This window comes from Lepidochelys kempii, chromosome 3 (assembly GCF_965140285.1).
Source record: "Lepidochelys kempii isolate rLepKem1 chromosome 3, rLepKem1.hap1, whole genome shotgun sequence".
NCBI classification, from domain to species: domain Eukaryota; kingdom Metazoa; phylum Chordata; order Testudines; family Cheloniidae; genus Lepidochelys; species Lepidochelys kempii.
In genome coordinates this window covers 146531680-146552467 of record NC_136382.1, presented here as the reverse complement: position 1 = coordinate 146552467, position 20788 = coordinate 146531680, and the positions used below count along the sequence as shown (strand labels likewise).

Genomic DNA, 20788 nt, shown 5'->3' with positions numbered 1-20788 from the left:
TTGTTCCATCTTAAATTCCTGTCCTCTGATGTTTACATCCTACAAATATTTCTTGACTGTTTTCAGGTCCCTTTTTCATTGTTGCTTGGTCAAGATACCCTATTTATGAATAATTCTTTTAATCTTCCCTCAAAAGCTAGTCTTTCCAGTTTTAGTCATTTAAACAAGGCACTAAAGATGTATTATAGGGAATAATGCTGCACAGGCAGGTAGATGAAGCAGATGATCTACTAGGTTTTTGTTCTGCTCTCTAAATCCAAGTTGGAGATAAGAAATTAAACTTCAGTTTAACTTTCGCACATTTCAACATCCAAACTTCATCACATATGTATGTTTGGAGTTCTAGATTTTATGGCAATCCTCAGACAAGGACCATTCCTACAATTGTACAATACTTGTTAAAGCCAGATATTTAGCATGCAGTATATTAATTTTTCACTAGACTACTTTGTTTGACAAAATTACTCCGAATCAACAATGAAAACACACAAAAAGAACTAGTCCAAGCTTTGCCCACAGACTGGTGGAGAATATGGATGAGGTGGAGAGTTACACAAATTCTCAGCAAGAAGTCAGTCTGAGATGTTAAATCTCACTAGACTGGGGAGACTGTACACATTATGGATTTTGACATGTAGAATAGGATAATATTTCTTTCCGGAAGGCCTCTGTCAGCTATGACTAGCACATTCTGCTCAGTTTACAGTATCAGAGGTCCTTCGACTCTTGGATCTGTCTTCATCTCTTAGGTGTCCCTTACAGTCTTGTACACAAAGGAGGCTGAAAGTGTGGTTTACTTCAGATATTTCAAGGCTAGTTGCATAGGCACCAACTTCTCTTGGAGCTGGTGGGTGCTTGTGCCGCCCCGACTCTGCCCCTGCCTCGCCCCCCATTCCAACTCCTTCCCCAAATCCCTGCCCTGGCCCTGCCTCTTCCCTGCCTCCTCTCCTAAGTGTGCCACGTTCCTGCTCTTCCCCCCTCCCTCCCACAGCTTGTTACACCACGAAACAACTGGTTTGCAGTGGCAAGTGCTGGGAGGAGAAGAAGGGAAGGCGAGCTCCGGGGAGGAGGCGGAGGTGAGCTGGGGCAGGGGGGCGGGGTGGGGAGGGGAGCTTGACTGCCGCTGGGTGCAGTGCACCCACCAATTTTTCCCTTTGGGTGCTCCAGCCCCGGAGCACGCACGGAGTCAGCGCCTATGGCTAGTTGAGTATATTAAAACAAAAGAGGTGCCATGCTTTTGAAGTTTTTGCATAATCCCATGGTTTTTCTTCAGTGGTTACTCCAGCCGAGTTATCTGGGGTTTAATGGGAGAGACAAAAACAAAAAGCCAATCAGAAGTGGTTAGTATTAACATGTCTGCCAAATAAACCTAATGCTTAGGCTTAATGACAGAAGGGAAAAGTAGGTTGTAGTAGTACTCTTTTATTCTTATTTTCCTACAGTGCCTACTGGAACTACAGAATGAAGCTGTATTTATGTGGACTGCAGAGCTAGAAAATGTAGCAACACTCTGCTTTAAAGCTCTGGAAAACTCAAACTATGGTGTACGAGTTGCAGTGTCGAATCTTTTGGGGACGGTCATGGCTACAGCGTTGATACCAAAACAAGCAACAGGTATTGCATTATATGAGCGCATGGCATGGTGTGGTGTTGTTTCAGTTCATGGATGGTTTGTTGTTTTTTGGTAGACTTAAATTTTAAAATGAATAAACTAAAATGAGTGAAGTCTGTGGATTTCCTATTAAATTCCCATAAGGAGATAAAGGCAGTAGTTTAGTTTTAACTTACAAAAAGGTAATTCACCTGGCATAAAACATGAAAACAAAACTCTGAACAAAAGCACAGTAGCTAAGATCTCAACTGTGATTCCTCAAGACTAGCGTTATACATGCAGATCTCCAACTTATTCCCACCCATCACTAGAGCTCCATATCTGTCACGGAGGTCTCAGAAGTCATGGATTCCGTGACCTTCCGCAACCTCTATGACTTCTACAGGGGCCAGTGTGGCTGACCCCACAGCTGCCCAAGCAGCTGGCTCTGGGGTCAGCTGCTCAGGTGGCCACCGGCAGTGGTCCCGGGGTGGCTGGAGCAGCTGCAGTCTGCGGCCCCAGGCAGCAGTCTCCGGGCAGCAGTGGTCTGCGGCCCCTGGCATCTGGTGCCGCTGGCCCTGGATGGCCCCCTAGCCGTGTCCTGGACTCCCCCCGTCAGCTGCGGCCTTCCAGCGCCGCCCCACCCTCTCCCCCAAGATTTAATCACAGGTATTTTTCGTAAAAGTCATGGACAGGTCATGGGCCATGCATTTTTGTTTATTGCCTGTGACCTGTCCATGACTTTTACTAAAAATACCTGTGACTAAATCATAGCCTTACCCATCACAACTGTAGCCTGATCCACCTTGTAAAATGTGTAGTTGCTGGAATACCCCCCTATGTCATCCTCTGCCCCTTGTAGACAGATATTGTGATAAATATGTAGAAATTATATTATATAGTAATATAATAGAAATATATATAGAAATTATATAGTAAATACCTAGTTTAAGGTTTCAGAGTAGCAGCCATGTTAGTCTGTATTCGCAAAAAGAAAAGGAGTACTTGTGGCACCTTAGAGACTAACCAATTTATTTGAGCATAGCTTTCGTGAGCTACATCCAATGAAGTGAGCTGTAGCTCATGAAAGCTTATGCTCAAATAAATTTTAGTCTCTGAGGTGCCACAAGTCCTCCTTTTCTTTTTACCTAGTTTAACAATCTCAGAATAATGAGACGTAAAATACTCTTTTTGTTACCTTTTTAAAAAAAAAAAAAAAAAGCTTGAAATCACACATTCAAGCTCCGTCTATGGTCAGATTTATTGGCTTCATCATTCTCAAAGGGGCATGGCTCCACAGCTGTAGCGCTGAGGGAAGATGTAATGTAGGCAAGGGTCAGACTGGCTTAGGCATTTTTGCAGTTGGGTGATCTGACCATGGCAGTCAAAACACCTGAGCCTTGTCTATGCTAAAGCCTCCGCTGGCACTACCACAGGTGGGTCCAAAAAATTCCTAGTGTAGACAAGACTTGAGAACCAGATTTTGATCTTTCATGTGTGCACTAGTATGTTGCCTTATGTAAGGAAAAGCTTCTATTGTGCATGCATGTGAAAAGGCAGTCATGAGTAATTTAAAATGTGTGAATGTATAGTGATGCATATCTCTCGATAGTGAAGGTTAGAATTAGGTCCGTATATCTTATTTTATTTTCTCTTACTTATTCCTCAACCCCCACCATCACCACACACATAAACCTGAAACATAAACACTTTCAAATGGGGGAGGATTCTATTATTTTAAAAATAAGGCTCTATTTATGAACTTACATTATATGGCTGAGAAGTACTGAATGTGGCACCCTCTGCAGATATCAGGTTTGTTCCTTCAAAGTGACCACAGGAATTGCTAGGGAGAAATGCAGAGTGCTTCTTTTCCCCCAAACCATGTTACCGTGGGGAAACAAGAGGCTAGACTTGGCCATCTCCCTTCATTTCAACTGTGTTTCCCTCTCCCTTTGAGAATTTGCACATCTGGGCATAGACCTATACTTTTGTATATTGATGCTGGCAGCAGTAGTTTGAGACAGATTGGAATGATTTGATCTTCATAATTTTATTTTACTTTTGCTACGGCAGCTGTGTGAGCATCTTAGTGAAGACCACAGGTGGGAGTCTTCCACTGAGAATTCAAAATAATAAATATGTAAAAAATAAGGATTTTAAACTGGATTCAGGGTGGCAGGAGTGATGTGAATATTTAATGGTGGGTCTTAAGATGGCTAAATTGTCTTGTTTTAAAAAATATGTAATTAAATGATTACTGTTATCTTTCCAAAAGTGATGCGTCAGAATGTGAAGCGGGCTACACTGGAGGAAGTCTTGGAACTTATGGCCACAGGGTTTCTTCGAGGAGGGTCAGGATTCCTAAAAAGTGGTGGTGAGATGTTGAAAGTAGGAGGGTCTGTCAATCGGGAAGTGCGAGTTGGTGTCACACAGGTTTGTGATAACTGTTAGAAGTTTTTTTCCTCTCATGTTTTCTGAAAATGTAGTAACAATATATACCCTGTTTGGGGAAAAATGTGACTATATAGACTTATTAAGTTATTGTTCTTGTATTTGTCCCAAAACAGTAGGATTGCATAAATGTGTAATGCACTTTCTTAATTTGGCAATTTGTATAAACTTATATATGGATTCAAGTTGACTTGCCTGTTGTTCACCAGAGAGAATTACATTAGTTCCATGCACTACATAAACATTACTATTATTTTTTAGCTAGTAATACTGGCTGACTTTTGAAAGCTTGCTTTTTTATTTATTTATTTTTTAAATTAGAGAATATGACAACTACAGATTAGAGTTTGCCATGTATACTGGATATATGAAAAATATCATCCAATCATAGTGTGCTAAGGGTACTCCTTAAAACCATTTGAAAAATGGATGATTGAGAATGCAACTTAACTTGAATTTCCCCTAGAGAGAACATTACTACTGTTCGCTGTGATCTGCATTGGCTACCAATTGATTTTCTGGATAAAGTTTGCAGCCCTAAATCGTTTGGATCCTGGCAACCCTGCTAGACCATCTCTATTCCCTCATGTTACTGTAGCAGCTGAGATCTGCTGAGGAACTCAAGGTCCCAGACACCTGGTTTAAAGCAAATAGAGCTGGGCATCAATATGGGTCCCCAACTCTGACATACACTTCCTCCTGTAGTCCGCTTACTAGAACCCTGATCTGTTGAGGCTCAGTGTGCAACACAAGACATTTGTTTTTCTCCAAGGGTCCTCTGCATATTCCAACTCTTTGAATGCTCCGACCAGTGCAGCCTGAGTTATGGAATTCTAGCAAGCAGTAGCTGTTGGAGTGTTCATATGCCTCCCTGCTCAGTGAACGTTCCAGGGTGAGGGCATAAAAGGGGGGTGGCTCTCCAGCTGGTTCAGTTCCATCCAGCCATCACCAGCTGCATGGATTAGGAACTGCTCCAAGGTGTTCCTAAATCTGTAGCTAGTTTGATCTAGTTAGTCTAGTAATTAATAGTTTTGGTATTAGTATCATAGAGTAAGTTAGTTATAAGTTTTTTGGTGCAAAGGGGGTGGAACCAAAGACTAAAACCCCCAGAGATTCAAAGGTGCATATCAAGTCTGACTGTGTTTCCAGCGTCTGACGCACATGCCAGATGTCTGGCATGTTGGAATGAGGGAATCCCATTGGAATGCTCGATTTGCTCAACATTTTGCAATGTGAGCAAAAAAGAGAGAGTCAGAACAGCCTTTGAGGAATTTTACTATGAGAAGCTTTGTCAGCAAAACCATCCGAAACTAAGCAAATGCAAGGTTCATCGCAGAGACCAGTTTAGGCCTTGAGCGAATCTGCAAGGAAGAAAGATAAAGCTGCCTCCTCAGTACTCAGCACTGAAGGAGCCAGAAACAGGAAGGATCTGAAGAGGGAAGCCTCTTCTACTGTGGTGTCAGCCTCTGTTTTCAGAGCCAGTCCACAAGAAAAGGACTCAGACATTACGGGGAGCATGAACGCTCTATCCTCGTTGGTGCCAGCCTGTTTGAAAAGAGCCAGTCTGCAAGAGGGTCTTCAGGGAACCTACTGCGTGTACAGATTCTTGTGGTAGAATCAGGAGATGTTCTTCTTCAGATCCAATTCTGTTGGCTCCAAATGAGCCAGTTCCAAAAATTAAAGCTAAGGAAGCAGTGGTTTGAGGGAAAGATTAAGGATCTTAACACAGCACCACAACAAATAGTAATGGTGCAGGTACATTGATTGGGTCCACCTCTGACTCCGTCAGCGATTAATCCTTGTGTTGCAATTGAGCAGGACCTGGACATTTTCTTGGCACCAATTCAATTGGATGTTTCTGCAGGGACGAGATGGAGAGTTGAAGAAGTCAGATTTTTCCATTGCTCCTGGCACCTGAGGCTCCTTTTTTGCTAAAAGGCTGACAAATTATACCAATTCCCTCAGGAAGGTCTTGCTTTGTTCCATTCTCATTCCTCTTCTAATTTGTTAGTAGAGGCTGCAGTACTCATGTTGAAGGGTACACAAGTTCACTCTGCTGATAGAGAAGGGAAAAGACTGGATGTGTTTGGGAGGACAATATCTTCTTCAGCTCCTTTACGTTTGTGAATAGTAAATTATGAAGCTGTCATGGCTAGATATCAATATCATTTATGGGGAAACTTTGACATTCCTGAATGCACTACCAGAGGAGCATAAAAGATTAACAAACGCTTTTTTATTAGAAGGGCAACATGTGGCTAAATATTCATTTAGAGCAGCATTTGACTCTTTAGATGCGTCAGCTAGAGCAATGGCTTCAGCTGTTGCATTAAGAAAACATACTAGGGTTAGATTAGTGTGTCTTTCTCAGAAGACAAAGATGAGATTTGAGGATCTTCCCTTTGAAGATGGCTTGCTTAGTGCACAGTCAGATGACTTGCTAGGGAAAATGAAGAACAACAGATCTACAGTTAGACCTTTGGAGTTTAATACAACAAAATCATCTGCAGTTCCATTTTTCCTATACCAGAGACAATATCCACTTTCTTCGTTGTTGGTTCCTTACTCCTATCAGAGGAAGAATTATTATTATCAACCTCAACGTCATTCCTCTCAACAACAGCAAAACAAAAAGAGGTCATTTAAGTATCACAATAAGAAAGGCAATCTTCAACATCATTGTCTTCTGCTGTTCCTCCAAGATCACAGAGTTCACAAAAAGTTATGTCAGCCTTGATACATTCTGTTATCCTCTGTTTGGGGAACCACCTGTCCCGTTTTTACCAGCAGTGGGAATTAATAACATTGGGCAGCTGGATTCTAGAGATTATTGAATGTGGTTATTTGGTACAATTCAAATCCCTTTCTTCCACCAACCCCTCTTATTAGGGGGCTTATTCCTTCACCCGCTTACTTCCCTAGTCCTTCTCGCATGAACAGAGAGCAACAATACCCGAAGTCCAAAGGTGCAAACAATTCGATGTTTATTGGGGTGAACTTCCAGCAAGCATGATTCCAGTTTCCTTCCTTAGTGTCCTCCTTCCCAGCTCTGACACCACAGAGCCTTACCTGTGTCCCTGTTCCCATTTCCTCCCTTAGCAAAACATGATTCCAATTCCCCACTCCCATTCCCTGTTCCCATTTTCCCCCCCTTACTTCCTGATTGACTGCAGACTATATAGTAAAACTTGAGTTCTGCTTAGTTATACCATAACCTATCATTTTACTGAAATTTAACTAACCAATCCTAACATATTGTAACATTATTTAACCAAGTATATCCCACCACCTTAATTAGTTTACACCCAGCAAAATTAATTATACAGCAGACAGAAACAATCACAGAACCAGACAGAGACCATGCAAATAAACAATAGCAAAGTGGGAACTATAGTGACAAAACAATACAGAAGTGAGGATTTCACAACTACATCTATTCTTCAGTGAGTTCTTGTCAGACAGGATGCTATCAAACTAAGTTTCCTTTTACATCTTCTAGGCATTTCCATTTCTCCGGAGGTGATAGGCATTATCAGGACAGGATTGTATTCCTAACAGCCCAGTAGCACCTTATTTCAGTGTGACTAGTTTGGAATGTGAGGATGTGAGCATTCGCTTCCCAGCTTATGGCTGCCTCTGCTGTTTAGCCAAAGGCCTTAGCCTAAGAACAGGGCTTCAGACTGTCACAATAAGAGAAGGCGCTTACACCGGCAGACAGCGATTTTGATTCTTTCTTTTATATCTCTATAACTAGCTAAGTGATAAGAATACACCTAAATTAGCGTATAGGCCTTTACAGACAGGCCTGAATATCTATATCCTAACACCTCTCTCCTGTTCTGTCCTTAATGAAGGACCTGGTTCGTTTGGGTTTGCTCAGAGAGGAGGTTGTTCCTGTTAAAGAGTCTAGTTTCTGCATGTTATCTCTAACTTCTATAATCTGTTCTCTGTGCCTTCAGAAATGGTTTGCAGCTCTGGATTTAAGATGTGCATTTCCACATTTCAGTACGGCCATTTCACTGGAAATATCTGCGTTTCATTGCAGGAGAGGAGTATTTTCATATAAGGTCCTCCCTTTCGGTTTTTCTACAGCCCCGAGAGTGTTTTAAAATGTCACTGTAGTAGCAGCATATCTGAGAAAGCAAGGGATTTATGTATATCCCTTACCTTAACGACTGGTTAATAAAATTTTGTTGAAGGAAGAGACCCTGTTTCATGTAAAACAAATATGTTTAACTTTTTCCAGTCTGGAATTACGTATAAATTGGGGAAATATCACTCCTAAATCCAACTGAAAGGATCCCTTCCAATAGGGATCATATTGGACTCAGTTATAGCAAAAGCCTTTCTTCCAGAAGAAAGGTTTATAAAATTAAAATCATCTTTACATCTCCTACTGCACTTTCCTCAACAGCCAGTGTTATTTTTTCTCTGTTTAATGGGTCTCTTATCATCAGCTACATCAGAGACCCCGCATGCTAATCCTTGGATGAGAGGTCTGCAGCACTAGCTAGGGAGAAATTACAAACCAGGCGTAGACAATACACATTGCAAATTGGTAATTCCACAGTAGGAGTTAGCAGCACTGACGTGGTGGACATGCAGTCTAAATGCGATGAAAGGTATACCATTCAGTTTCACTATATGCCATCAGTAGTAATTACCTCCAATGCATCTATTCTGGATGGGGGGCCCACTTAAACAACAGTATTGTGGTCAGGGGACACTGGTCACCAGGAGAAAAGACACTTCATATCACCGTGTTATCTGAGCACAATCAGGCTGGCTCTCAGATGATCCCTACCTCAGGTCAGACACAAAGTAGTTCCGGAGGTAACATACATTGTGACACCATTATATTAGCTAAACAAACAAGGTGGAGCTAATTCTCTACTATTGGGCAAATTGCATCTTTGGGATTAATATATAGAACAAAGTGTTCACCCAATAGCGATTCATGTATCAGGGAACAAAACTCCCTTTTAGACCACCTGAGCAGGTCGACCTGTCCAGTGCACGAATGATCTTTAAAAGAAAGTAGTAATGCACCTCTTCAGGTTGTAGGGGAAGCCTGTAATACACCTTATTGTATCCAAAAACAACAACAAGCATGCAAGATTTTTCTCAAGAGCAAATGGCCATGGACTCAGTATCAGGTGAGTTTCTAATAAGTTGGAGTCAAGGCCTCATATGCATTTCCCCCAGTTCCTTTATTCAAAGAGTGTAAAACAAGAGAGCCAGGGTAATTTTAATAGCACTAGCCTGGGCCAGACAACAGTGGGAACTGGACTTGATTCACGTTAATCAAACCTCTGCTGTTGGCACCGGACTTGTTGACACAACAATGAGGGAAGGTCTGTCACCCGGATCTTCAGTCTCTTCATTTAACAGCACGGGGAGTTAGACTTTGAGATTATTAGCAAACATAAGAGGTGTGAAATGTTCAGATAAATTCAAGGAAAGAGTCCTGATGAGAAAGTGATGGCTATAAATGAAAAAGGCTTTTGTTGTGGGTTTCCATGTATGATATAGATCCTTTACAGCACCTATTAGTTACATATTGGAATATCTATTGTATCTTAAGAGAACAGGTCTTTCATTATCTTCAGTGAAGGTTCACCTTTCAGCCATGTTAGCATAGCAGGATCCTGTGGACAGTAAATTGGTCTTTACTCATGATGTGATTACAAGGTTCTTAAAAGGTCTTAATAATCTCTATCCTCCAATCAGGCATCCTACCCCATTTTGGGATTTAAACATAATGCTTTCACAATTGATTAAACCTCCCTCTGAACCTGTGGGAAGTTGTATGTTGTTCCATCTGTCTATTCAGACAGTATTTTTGTTAGCTATTACTTCTGCCAGACATAAGATGGCTGCTGTTTTTGAGAGGAATGATGTAGAGGCTGGTAATAATAATAAATGAATTGCATACCCTAATGTCTGATCCATTATGTGTTGTTTTTCATAAAGATAAAGTAATTCTTTGTACACACCCAAGGTTTCTACCAAAGATGGTTCAGATTTTTGTATAAACCAGTGTATTCTGCCCCACCTCCTCCTCCCCTCCTCCAACCTCACACTCAAGATGGAGATACTAGATTATATACACTTTCATTAAACACTGCTCTTCAGATTTGGAATCTAGGTCTGATAAAAAATTTGGCAAGACAGTTTTACAGCCCTTGTTCAATTAGGACTTTGTCGTCCCAACATCTTGGACTGGAATTACTGCTTGTTAATCTATCCCAAGAATGCAAATGTGCAGAGGACACTTGAAGAAGAAATTTAGGTTCCTTACATGTAACTGAAGTTCTTTGTGGCAGACTCTGCGTATTCACACCCCCTGTCCACCTTTTCCCACTGCCTCGGAGTCCTACTTACTGAAGGACCTGGGGTCACAGGGGAAGGAACTTAAATGACTGGAGCTCCATGCCCCTTTTGTACTCTCACCCGGGAACACTGAGCATTCACTGAAGGAGGGGAGAGGATGTGTGAGCACTCCCAACGTCTACTGCTAGCTAGCATTCTGCTGTTCAGGCTGCACCTGTGGGAGCATCCCAGGGTGTGCATATACAGAATTTATCTTGAAGAACTCCAGCTACAAGTAAGTAAACTTCATTTTTCCTAGGCTTTTTTAGGGAGTGGTGGGGTTTCATGGTAGATGGAAGAATAACAGCCATAACCTTTTTTATGACTGTACAACACAGTGCTTTAAAACATGTATACTTATTTTTGATTATATAAATATATAACACATTGGCAATCTGGGTTAAAAACAAAGGAGAAAAGCACTCTTTGAATATATTTTGTACCATTCATATGGCAAGCCTATATAAATATATTGTCAACTTATTTTACATGATTAAAACGTTTCTTCCAAAGGGACATAGTGATGTGAAAGTACATGGCATTTGCAGTGATTGGATTACAGCTATTCTCTTGCATAACATTAGGCTTTACTGAATGCTTTTTCTTTTGTTTGGTCAGTTCACAGCAACTTTAGACATTTGACCAAATGATCAGTCCTCAGTGTTGTTTTTTTTTTTTAACTGGATTAGATGATTTATAACACATTCACCATGCTTTCCATTGTTGAGAGTTTTAAAAAAAAGAAGAAGCCAGCAACACACACAACCCTAAAAGTGCCTTTTTGTTTTTTTGCTTTGACTAGACTTTCCTCTTGTCTTCCTAAAGCCTTCTAGCGTGAATAAATATACCCATTTGTTCCCGTTTGCATTGAATATATATATCTTGTATTTGCAGGCATATGTTGTCTTTGTTACAACACTAGGTGGACAGTGGTTGGAGCGCAATTTTGCTACGTTTTTGTCCCATGTCCTGGATCTGGTGTCCCATCCTCGTGCAACTCAGACTCATGTAGAGGCAGTATACTCTCGAAGATGTGTGTCCTTTATCCTGAGAGCAACCGTAGGTAGTTTATTAGGGGAGAAAGCACAGATTGCAGCTGCCAAAGATATTTGTCAAGCCATTGGTAAACAAATGAAGGCAGTGGGTAAGAAACTTTTTTCTTTATTTAGGAAACAAGTGGAGCAAAACTTTAATAATGTTTTTTCTCTACTAGTGAATGATTACTGCAGTTATGCTGTTAAACTACTCAGCTGTTTTTTTTCCTCAGTCAGTTTGCAATGTTAAAGTTATCCATACTAAAAATTTGGTTCTACTCTGACGAGTGATTCTGCGCAAGTGGCATTGTGGAGAGTGGCATTTGTCATCTAGTTTACAAGTAAAAAGATTTTTTTTTTTCAGAGTGCTATCCCAGAAAATTGTCTTGTGGTCTCTAAAAATGAAGCTGGGTTCTTTCCTTCTTATGCATTATTACCTCTACTAATCACACAGGTCATATTAGGCGCTGAAATAAACCCATGCATTCTTCCTGAAATCTATGTTGATTTTACAGAGCATATTTTGAAGACAGTGGAGTTACAAAAGATAAATGTGGCCATAACTTGGCTTGCAGAATCTTTAATTATTTGTGATTGTGTCTGAGAAGAAAAGATTCAAAGATCCCATGGAAGGTTTTACAGAGCTGGCAATTAAAATAACTCATTTTACTTATAAAATGAGAAAATTTGAGCTGGAGATTGAGACAGTAAACTGGAACTGCACAGTAACATTTTCACAGAATAATTTTTCCAGGGTACAATGTCCTAGTGAAAACTACAGTTAAGATTATATCAGGAATTTCATCAGAATTCCTGTTTTTCACGGTCATAGCTGTCTGAAAAATTCTTCTTTGGGGGATGATACTTCTGTCATTGGTCTCATCTCAGAAATTACTTCCCCACCATAGTTAGCAGAAAATCCCCTTAGAAATTTTAAATTATTGGAAGAGCAATAAATAATTTTTTCATAATTTTTGAGACATTTGATTTTTGTTCACCAATAACCCAAAAATGGCTGAACAAAGAAACTCCAGATTTTGCATTTCCTTATTTTGTAATCATCCCTTTGTTAGGTTTGTGATGTGATGGAAATGAAGTTATGTGACTGAAAAATCACTTCTGAGCATGCTCATTCGTTGTCTGTCAATATTTGAGTAGATGTCAATGTCCCCTCTGATGTCCCTAAACCTCTGACAGCTAGAAACTGGGATTAGATGACTGGGATCAGGAAGGAATTTCCCCCCGAGTCTGATTGGCAGAGACCCTGGAGGTTTTTTCCTTCCTCTGCAGCATGGGCCATGGGTCACTTGCAGATTTAAACGAGTGTCAATGCAGGATTCTCTGTAATTTGAAGTCTTTAGATCATGATTTGAGGACTTCAGGAACTCAGCCAGAGGTTATGGGTCTATTACAGGGTGGGGGAGGTTCTGTGGCCTGCAATGTGCAGGAGTTCAGACTAGATGATCATGATGGTCCCTTCTGGCCTTAGAGTCTATGAGGCGATGGATCACTCAATAAGTGTTCTGTTCACTCCCTCGGAAGTGTCTGGCACCAGCCGCTGTTGGAAGACAGGATACTGAACTAGATGGATCATTGTCAGACCTAATATGGCCATTCTTATGTTTATCACAATGTATATCTTCTTTGCCTAGCCTGAATAGCCTAGGGCTGCTGCTGAGATAAGATGCAGGAGGAAGAGTTGAAATGTCCCACTGAAACACACAGAGCAGAATGCCCCAAATTACATTACTGACTTTTTCTTTTATCCCATAGTTACTGGTGTGATTTCTTTTTTGTTATAAGCCTGATTTTTGCAACCCCTCACATACACGTACATGCAAATTCTTGAAAGAAACAAAATCTAAAACTCTGCATAAATATATTAAGATTACATTTTAATAAATTTATATATATATATATGTGTGTGTGTGTGTGTGTGTGTGTATACACACACACACACACACATAGGGGTGTGTGTGTGTATATAACATGTCCATATTTTCTCTGTAGTCATCTTTGCTATTTTAGAACTGCTCCATTTCTGAGCTAAACAACTTTTGTTATTATTCTAGTATCCAGAATAATTTATGTCACCCATTGTAAATGAGGCTTGGTTGGACTATTTACTTTGGCTTTTGCTAATAACCCTAAAGGTGTTACATTTTGGGGGGATTTTTTTGCCATGTCATTGTAGGTAGAAAACTTGTGGTTGCATTTGTATTTTTAAGGCTGTTGCCAAAACTAAATAGTCTCTATCCAGCTTCTGTAGTGATTCTTATCTGTATTCAAGTGTGATTCAAGTGACAAAGTTTAGTAAGATACTTGCTTTTCTTCTTTTGCAGAAGCAGTTGTGAATGATACTAATGGCGAAAATAAATCAGGAGCTGCTGACGTAGCTGCAAGCCAACATGTGATGGTGTGTGCCCTTCAAGAGCTGGGTAGCCTGGTTCAGAGCCTGAACGCCACTGCATCTCCACTCATACAAGAACCCTCTATAGGTATGTGGATGAAGCTCAGCAGCTCTATATAGCAGTTCATAAGACATTTTGAGTAGTTATATGAAACACAGTTAAAATCTGGCAAAATATAACGGATAAATAACCATTTTAGAAACAAGGTGTCTCTGAGTATCTTCCTCAGGGTGAAATTTTTTAGGAAAGTTAATTGAAAATGGCCTAGCTGTTGCTGAGAAAAGGGAAAATACGTTGTTTTGCTCATGTTAAAAAAAAAAATCTTAAAGTGGTTTTGTTGAAAAGCTCTGGTGTCTCCATGCTTTGTAGCAAGGGGAGGGAGTTGTCTTTGTGCCAGGGATGTGCCTTTTGCTGTTCCCAGGAAAAACTGCCCAAGTTTGGCCAAATTATAAGCCTTTGAAAAATCTCAGCTTGCACATGTTCAGTGGAGAGTTGTTAGCATTTAACAACAGGTAGATTATCTGAAAAATGTCTGTACTGAGCATGCTGCAGTGCAGGGGCTTTGCATGATTTCCCCTGCAGTTGCTTCTTGTAGCTACTGAGGGGGTACTGTGGCGTTGAGCATAGGAACTAAGGGCAAGGATACTCACTCCTGTGCTCTCAGTGCTCCCCTTGTTGGCACCCAAGCACTGAGAAGAAGGAAGACGCGTGACTCAAATACAGTGGGGATAAGAGCTGGACATGGGGGTGATGGAGGGAGTAGATTGGGACACAGAGCCTATTGGAGGAGACTTGGACTGGCAGGTGACAGAAAAACTGGGAAATGGTGGGGGAAGAGAGACTAGGGCTGGCTGGGAATGGAGACTGGGATGAGGAGCCCAGGGGAAGAGACAGGCCCTGGGTACATGAGGAGGGTGCTCTTGAGACTAGGATAAAGAGTCCAGTGGTTAGGGGAGGGGAGAAGACAGGACTGGGACAGGGGTAGAAGTCTATATGACCCCTAGAGCACATTCCTATCCAGAACCTGGAATGGATCCCAAGATTTCTGAATCTTGCTGTATCTCTGTTGTCATTAAATATTTGTGAAACCTACTGGCAAAATGTGTCTCATCCCCCTCTAGTGGCTGTTTAGGATGGCAGCCCACTGATGCTCTGTCACCTTGAGTTCGAGTGTCAGAGGCCTGTATTGTGGATCTAAAGGTTCCAGTCCTCCTGATAAACTGTTTGGGGATCAGTATGATGCCATGTGATAGAATTTATTTCAGTTTATTTTTTAAACATGTAGGAAATAACACACACAAAATGATGTTAAAAGAAAATTAAGGTTGTAAAATCAAGCACTCAAAAGTTAGGAAACACCAGAATTAAGGCTGCCTCTGCAACATTCAGTTGGGCCCCTTGTATAGATACATTGTGATAGTCTTTAATTACATGATCATGTATTGTTTTTTTCATAGGGCTACTGGAGACGGTAACCTCAGTTCTTCTTCATCCAAGCATGGCTGCTCGACTAGCTGCTGCATGGTGCTTGCGCTGTGTAGCTGTGGCATTGCCTTTTCAGTTGACTCCATTTCTGGATAGGTGCGCTGAAAGGCTCAACAATCTGAAGACCTCACCAGAAGCAGTTAGTGGCTACAGTTTTGCAATGGCTGCTTTACTAGGTGGAGTGCATCAGTGTCCCTTAGGTATTCCTCATGCAAAGGGAAAAGTGAGTTGATGATGAAGAACGTTTAATCTCTGGAATTGTACTGTAGTGAAAGATATTTGTACTGAGAAATAAATGTTCCAACTGACTGCAGGACACTGACCCTTAAAACATAGCTGAAACCTAACTAATGACTGATAAAGAACAAAAGTCATTTTTGGTGTGCTTTTAGTTATTGTTTCACAGCTTTGTTTTCTCGTTGTGATATCAATTAATTCTTGAAACAGAATTTAATGAAAACACAGACAAGTTGACTATATAAGCATTGCACATACATAAGAGTAGATATAACCTGCCTAAAAAGTAATCTGGTCTTTACAAAATGTAAGATTATTTGTTTGTTTATTTGAGAACATTTTAACATACAGTAGAGCATGTGTAATAGGTTACTTTGTGGCACCTTCCTTAGCTGATTTAACTTCTATTTGAAATCCATTACTCTTTATCCTGTTGTTGCAGATGGTAGTCAGTATTGCTGAGGATCTGTTACGAACTGCTGCTCAAAATAGCAGACTGTCCTTACAGCGCACTCAAGCTGGGTGGCTTTTACTTGGTGCACTTATGACTTTAGGTTTGTACAAGTAGTTGCTTTTTATTTTAGTTATATTGTTTTAATTCTTGTCCAGCATTTCTGATGTATCTGTTTTGGTAAATACACTTTGTACTGGAGCAATCAAAAATGTAGCACAAGATTATTTATTCTAGGAGGAAAATTACTCTGTTTGTATAGCATCATGTTCATAATTCAATAGTTAAATGTTCATTTATCCCTTTTTAAGTTAAACTGGAGTGGTATACTGATGCTTTTATATAAGCTAAATTACCATAGCAGGTCACAACATTTTTCTGTTTAGTTCTGCATTTAGCAATAGCAAGTAGCTGATGCCTTGCCGGAGGGCAAACCCCTTTCCCCATTCTATAATTAATGTGCCTTACTTAATTATGTAATGCTTTGATAAATATGAGATGTGATTACCCATGTCAGTATCTCATCTCTGTGGAACAGTATAAATAATTATAACTGAACAACGACAGATCTGAATGGTCTTAATTATCGAGTTGTCTTTTTAAAATCCAACCCAATATTTGGCTCTGACCTTCTGTGGCAGTGCATTCTGCAGATTGATCATACACTGAGAGGTTTTAAATAGCCTCTCTTGAAATTTTAGTGGTTCAGTAACAATTTTCTAGTTTATATTATGACACAAGGTGAAAACGGGGCAGATCTCTGTTCACTGCTCTCAATCAGGTTCCCTCTCTAGTCTATTCTTTTTGCTCCAAGTAATCCTGGGTTTTGCAAATGTGTTGTCATATGCGAGTCTTGAAATACATCAAACTATCTTTGTTGCCCTTCTAGGGACTTTTTCTGTTCTTTTCTCCTTTTTTAAAAAAAAGGAGCTTGCAACAGTGGATTTTATGCCCTCCAGAACTTTTTCTAAAACTTTTTGAAAAACTTACCATTAAAGCTAGATACTTCCAGTTAGTTTTTTTGTTTGTTTGTAATGTGAGTAGGTTAGCTTAGTTAAAAGAACATGTCTTGCTCCAGCTGAGAATATGATGAAAAACAAAAATGGAGACTGGTGGTAGAAATCACTAATGTATTATTATAAAAACATCCAGGTTTTTAAAGGGACATTGTCAACTTAAATTTGCACCCAAATTTAGCATTTGTATAAACAAGACTCCGCAGAACCAAAGACTAATAGATATGTTTCCATGAATTAAAATAATCAATAAAAACAGTTGTTTGCAGTGTTGATGTAGCTATGTTGGTCCCAGGATATTGGAGAGACAATGTGGATGAGGTAAAATCTTTTATTAGACCAACTTCTGTTGGTGAAAGAGACAAGCTTTTGAGCTACACGTCATCTACTTTGTCTCTCTAATAAAAACAGTTGTTAGTCAACAAATAAAAATACCCTTGCAGTTTGTTTACAGCACTTTTAACCTAAAAATGAGAATGACTTCCTTTATTTTTCATTGTTCTAGCAGGAGGAAATGCAAAAAGTAAGGAATCAGTATATACAGTGAAAAGTAATTGTATTCAGAAATCTCTATTGCATAGCAATTTATTTTAGTCTTAGGTTATTAATTGAAATACCCTTATTTTTTAATATATTGCACATTATAAATAGATGCTGCAATTTCAGATAAACATTTCCTTGATTAGGTCCTTCAGTTGTTCGGTACCATCTACCTAAGATGCTGCTGCTATGGCGAAATGTATTTCCTCGTTCTCTAAAGGAGCTGGAAGCAGAGAAAGCCCGAGGAGACTCTTTTACCTGGCAAGTAACATTGGAAGGTCGTGCTGGAGCTCTGTGCGGTAAGAATCACAAAGAAGTGGTGAAAGTTCATGTCCTGTTTCATTAGATGTATGCTAATTTCAACATCACAAATACCATACTCATACAGAGAATTTGTAATTCACCTCTTTCTATCAAAAAGTAATAGAAAAAGCATGCACAAAACTTGTTACATAATTAATTTTTTCCAGTGTGTAATCTTACTAATTGTTTTATGAGCTATGAGTTAATAAAAATGTGATTAAAAGTTTTTTTTTTAAATATATCCTGTTGGCATCTGTAGCTTGGTTACTTGCTGAAATTTATTTCCATTTCTGTTGCAATTTAACTTTGACTGAAATGTTTTACATTGATAGCTATGAGGAGTTTTGTTGCTCACTGTCCTGAGCTCCTTACTGAAGATGTGATCAGAAAATTAATGACACCCATAGAATGTGCCATGACAATGATGTCACAGTAAGTAGACAGCTTTTAAAATTCTCTTCTTGTCTGCATAATTTTTAAAGGGACAGGTTGAGGCTAAAAATGCCATTATTCAAACAAGCTTTACTGCTGTTACAAACAATGGCTTATATTTTCAATATGGAATAAAAAACCTAAGCTGTCACTGTTTCAGGTCTGAGTTTTACTTTTCACTGAGCCTGGGTATTGAAATTGGTTCAGTAAGTTTCACTTGTATTTCTAGTTAGTTTTACTTGTAGTTTCTCATGCTGTGACCTTATGTTGCAGTCCTTGAATTGCCCACAGAGCAGTGCTCATTTCTTTTTCTTGAAGTAAGATAGATTTTTGTTTTTTTTTTAAATTTCATGAGAACACTTATTTTGGTCTTACGTTTTGTAAAAGTTTATCAGAAAACTTATATTTTGGGCCTGTTTTGACTTCTCTTTAGAGAGACAGGGTAGGTCTGGGGAAGAAGAAGAAGAAAAAGAGCTCTATGTAAGGTTGAAAGATTTTCTCTTTCACCAACAGAAGTTGGTCCAGTAAAAGATATTATCTCACCCACCTTTTGTCTTCCTAATATTTTGAGACTGACATGGCTACAACAACACTGCATACAACAATTGACTTGACTTTGTCACTTTAAACTCCCTTTTTGATTTTGGATTTCCAGGTCAATAAATTCTTGATTCCTTAGTTAATTAGTCCCTTCACAAAGAATAAGAACATCAAGAAATTAGAAGTAAAAATGAAGTTTGTTAATTAAAGTGGCCTATTAAACAATGTAACAGATGAAAAGGTTTTAAATATACATTACAGAAAACAAAACAAAGAGAGAAATTTACAGTAGTAGTAGTTTACTAATGTATTTTGATCTGCTCTTTGATTTGTACGGTGTTAAAGATCCTCTCAGTACTGTTACTTCTGAAAACAAATTAATAATCTGAGTAACTTTGTTCAGAATAGTTTTTTGAACAGTGTACTGTTATCTCAACTACCACTTATGTTTAAAAAAATTCCTAAATTCCCTATATCATAACATAATTAATGCTTGATTGTACCTAACTCTCTTCTTTTTCACACTGTAGCATTCCATCGGTAATTAAAGCCCATGGAGCTCATCTTAAAGCTAGTGCAGCTATGGTCCGTTTAAGACTTTATGACATTTTGGCTTTGTTACCTCCAAAAACTTATGAAGGTAAATAAATATATATTTTTAAAGGGAGTTACCAAATAAGAAAGTGTAGTTATGCCTTTTGATGGATTCTGTGGTGGGTAAGGCTTAGATCCATACCAGTTGAAAAAGAAATAATTGGTTCAAAATCTTTACAGTGCAGTTTAAATATTTAAGATCTAAATTCACAGTTAAAAGAAATGATAGAGTTCAAAGGTGTGACAAATCTTCCATATGTATTGGATTTCTGTGATTTCAGTGAAAATACAGGACTAAGAAGATCCCATGTAATTTATTCAAAGTAAAAGATAACATTAGTAAGATAAAAATGGAAACACTCTAGAGGATGAAGAATATAGTATTAGAATTTTAAATATTATCAATTTAGATGCATAATTTGTACACTGCATAGTACAGCACAATGCATACAGTGTATGTAATATATATGTACAGAAGATGAAGTTCCAATTTGTAGAGTTTTAAGAGAATTTTAAGTTTGTAGTATTTTATGTTTTATTTAACAAATACAATAAACTGATATAACAAATACAGAATGATATTTTAAGGCAGATACACAAAGGATAGAGATAAGATTCATTTCCTGGTTTTAAGTTTATGGTTTCTTAGTCTTTAACATTAATGCAGTACTAGATTAATATACATAGTGGATAAAAATCCATAATTAAAAAACCTTAAAAATTAAAATTGGATATTTTTCTTTAAATTGGATCCTTTAAGTTACATTAAATACAGATTTTTTTTTAAAATAAACATTTAAAATTAAATTTGAAACTCTGAAAAATTAAGTTAAGGCCTACATTTATGTAATTTATTACAATCATTTAAATTAAATAAAAAAATAATATTAAGCAGTACATTTTTGCTTCTTTAAGTTTTAAAGAAAGTCAAACCACTTAACTGGGGAAGTCTCTGGATAAGTATGTGGAACCAGAGTTTACTTTGAAGATTTAAACCAACTTTTGACAGCAATAGCCTTTTGCAGTGCAGAGAGAATATTTTCTTCATTTCAGTTTATTCAGCTAGGTTAGTTCAATAACTACTTCATTCAAAGTTAAGAAACCAATTGGGAAAGCAAGAAAGCTTGTTTTCCTCTTTCATTCTGTGAATAGAAACTAGGTGTGAAAGGATAAGGTCTACTAGTTCTGAAATCTTGAAGGACATATTGACCAGCAACAATCACTACAGTTCTGTGATTACAGATTCTTTTTTTAATAAATCAGTTAGCATTAAAGGTAAAACATGTTTTGATAAACTTTTTTTTTCTTATGTATCCTGCACATTTAAG

At 38.7% G+C, this 20788-nt stretch overlaps 1 protein-coding gene across 8 annotated transcripts in view; it reads left to right on the top strand.

Annotated features, from left to right (window-relative positions):
* HEATR5B (HEAT repeat containing 5B) overlaps nucleotides 1-20788 on the top strand; it is a 96042-nt gene that overhangs the window by 14477 nt on the left and 60777 nt on the right. For all 8 annotated transcript variants that reach the window (XM_073338385.1, XM_073338383.1, XM_073338384.1 and 5 more), the window contains exons 6-14: nucleotides 1443-1614; nucleotides 3870-4027; nucleotides 11312-11561; nucleotides 13794-13949; nucleotides 15320-15570; nucleotides 16027-16138; nucleotides 17738-17890; nucleotides 18227-18326; nucleotides 19397-19506. In XM_073338385.1, coding sequence (XP_073194486.1) covers nucleotides 1443-1614; nucleotides 3870-4027; nucleotides 11312-11561; nucleotides 13794-13949; nucleotides 15320-15570; nucleotides 16027-16138; nucleotides 17738-17890; nucleotides 18227-18326; nucleotides 19397-19506 — 1462 coding nt within the window. The remainder of the gene's footprint in view (nucleotides 1-1442; nucleotides 1615-3869; nucleotides 4028-11311; nucleotides 11562-13793; nucleotides 13950-15319; nucleotides 15571-16026; nucleotides 16139-17737; nucleotides 17891-18226; nucleotides 18327-19396; nucleotides 19507-20788) is intronic.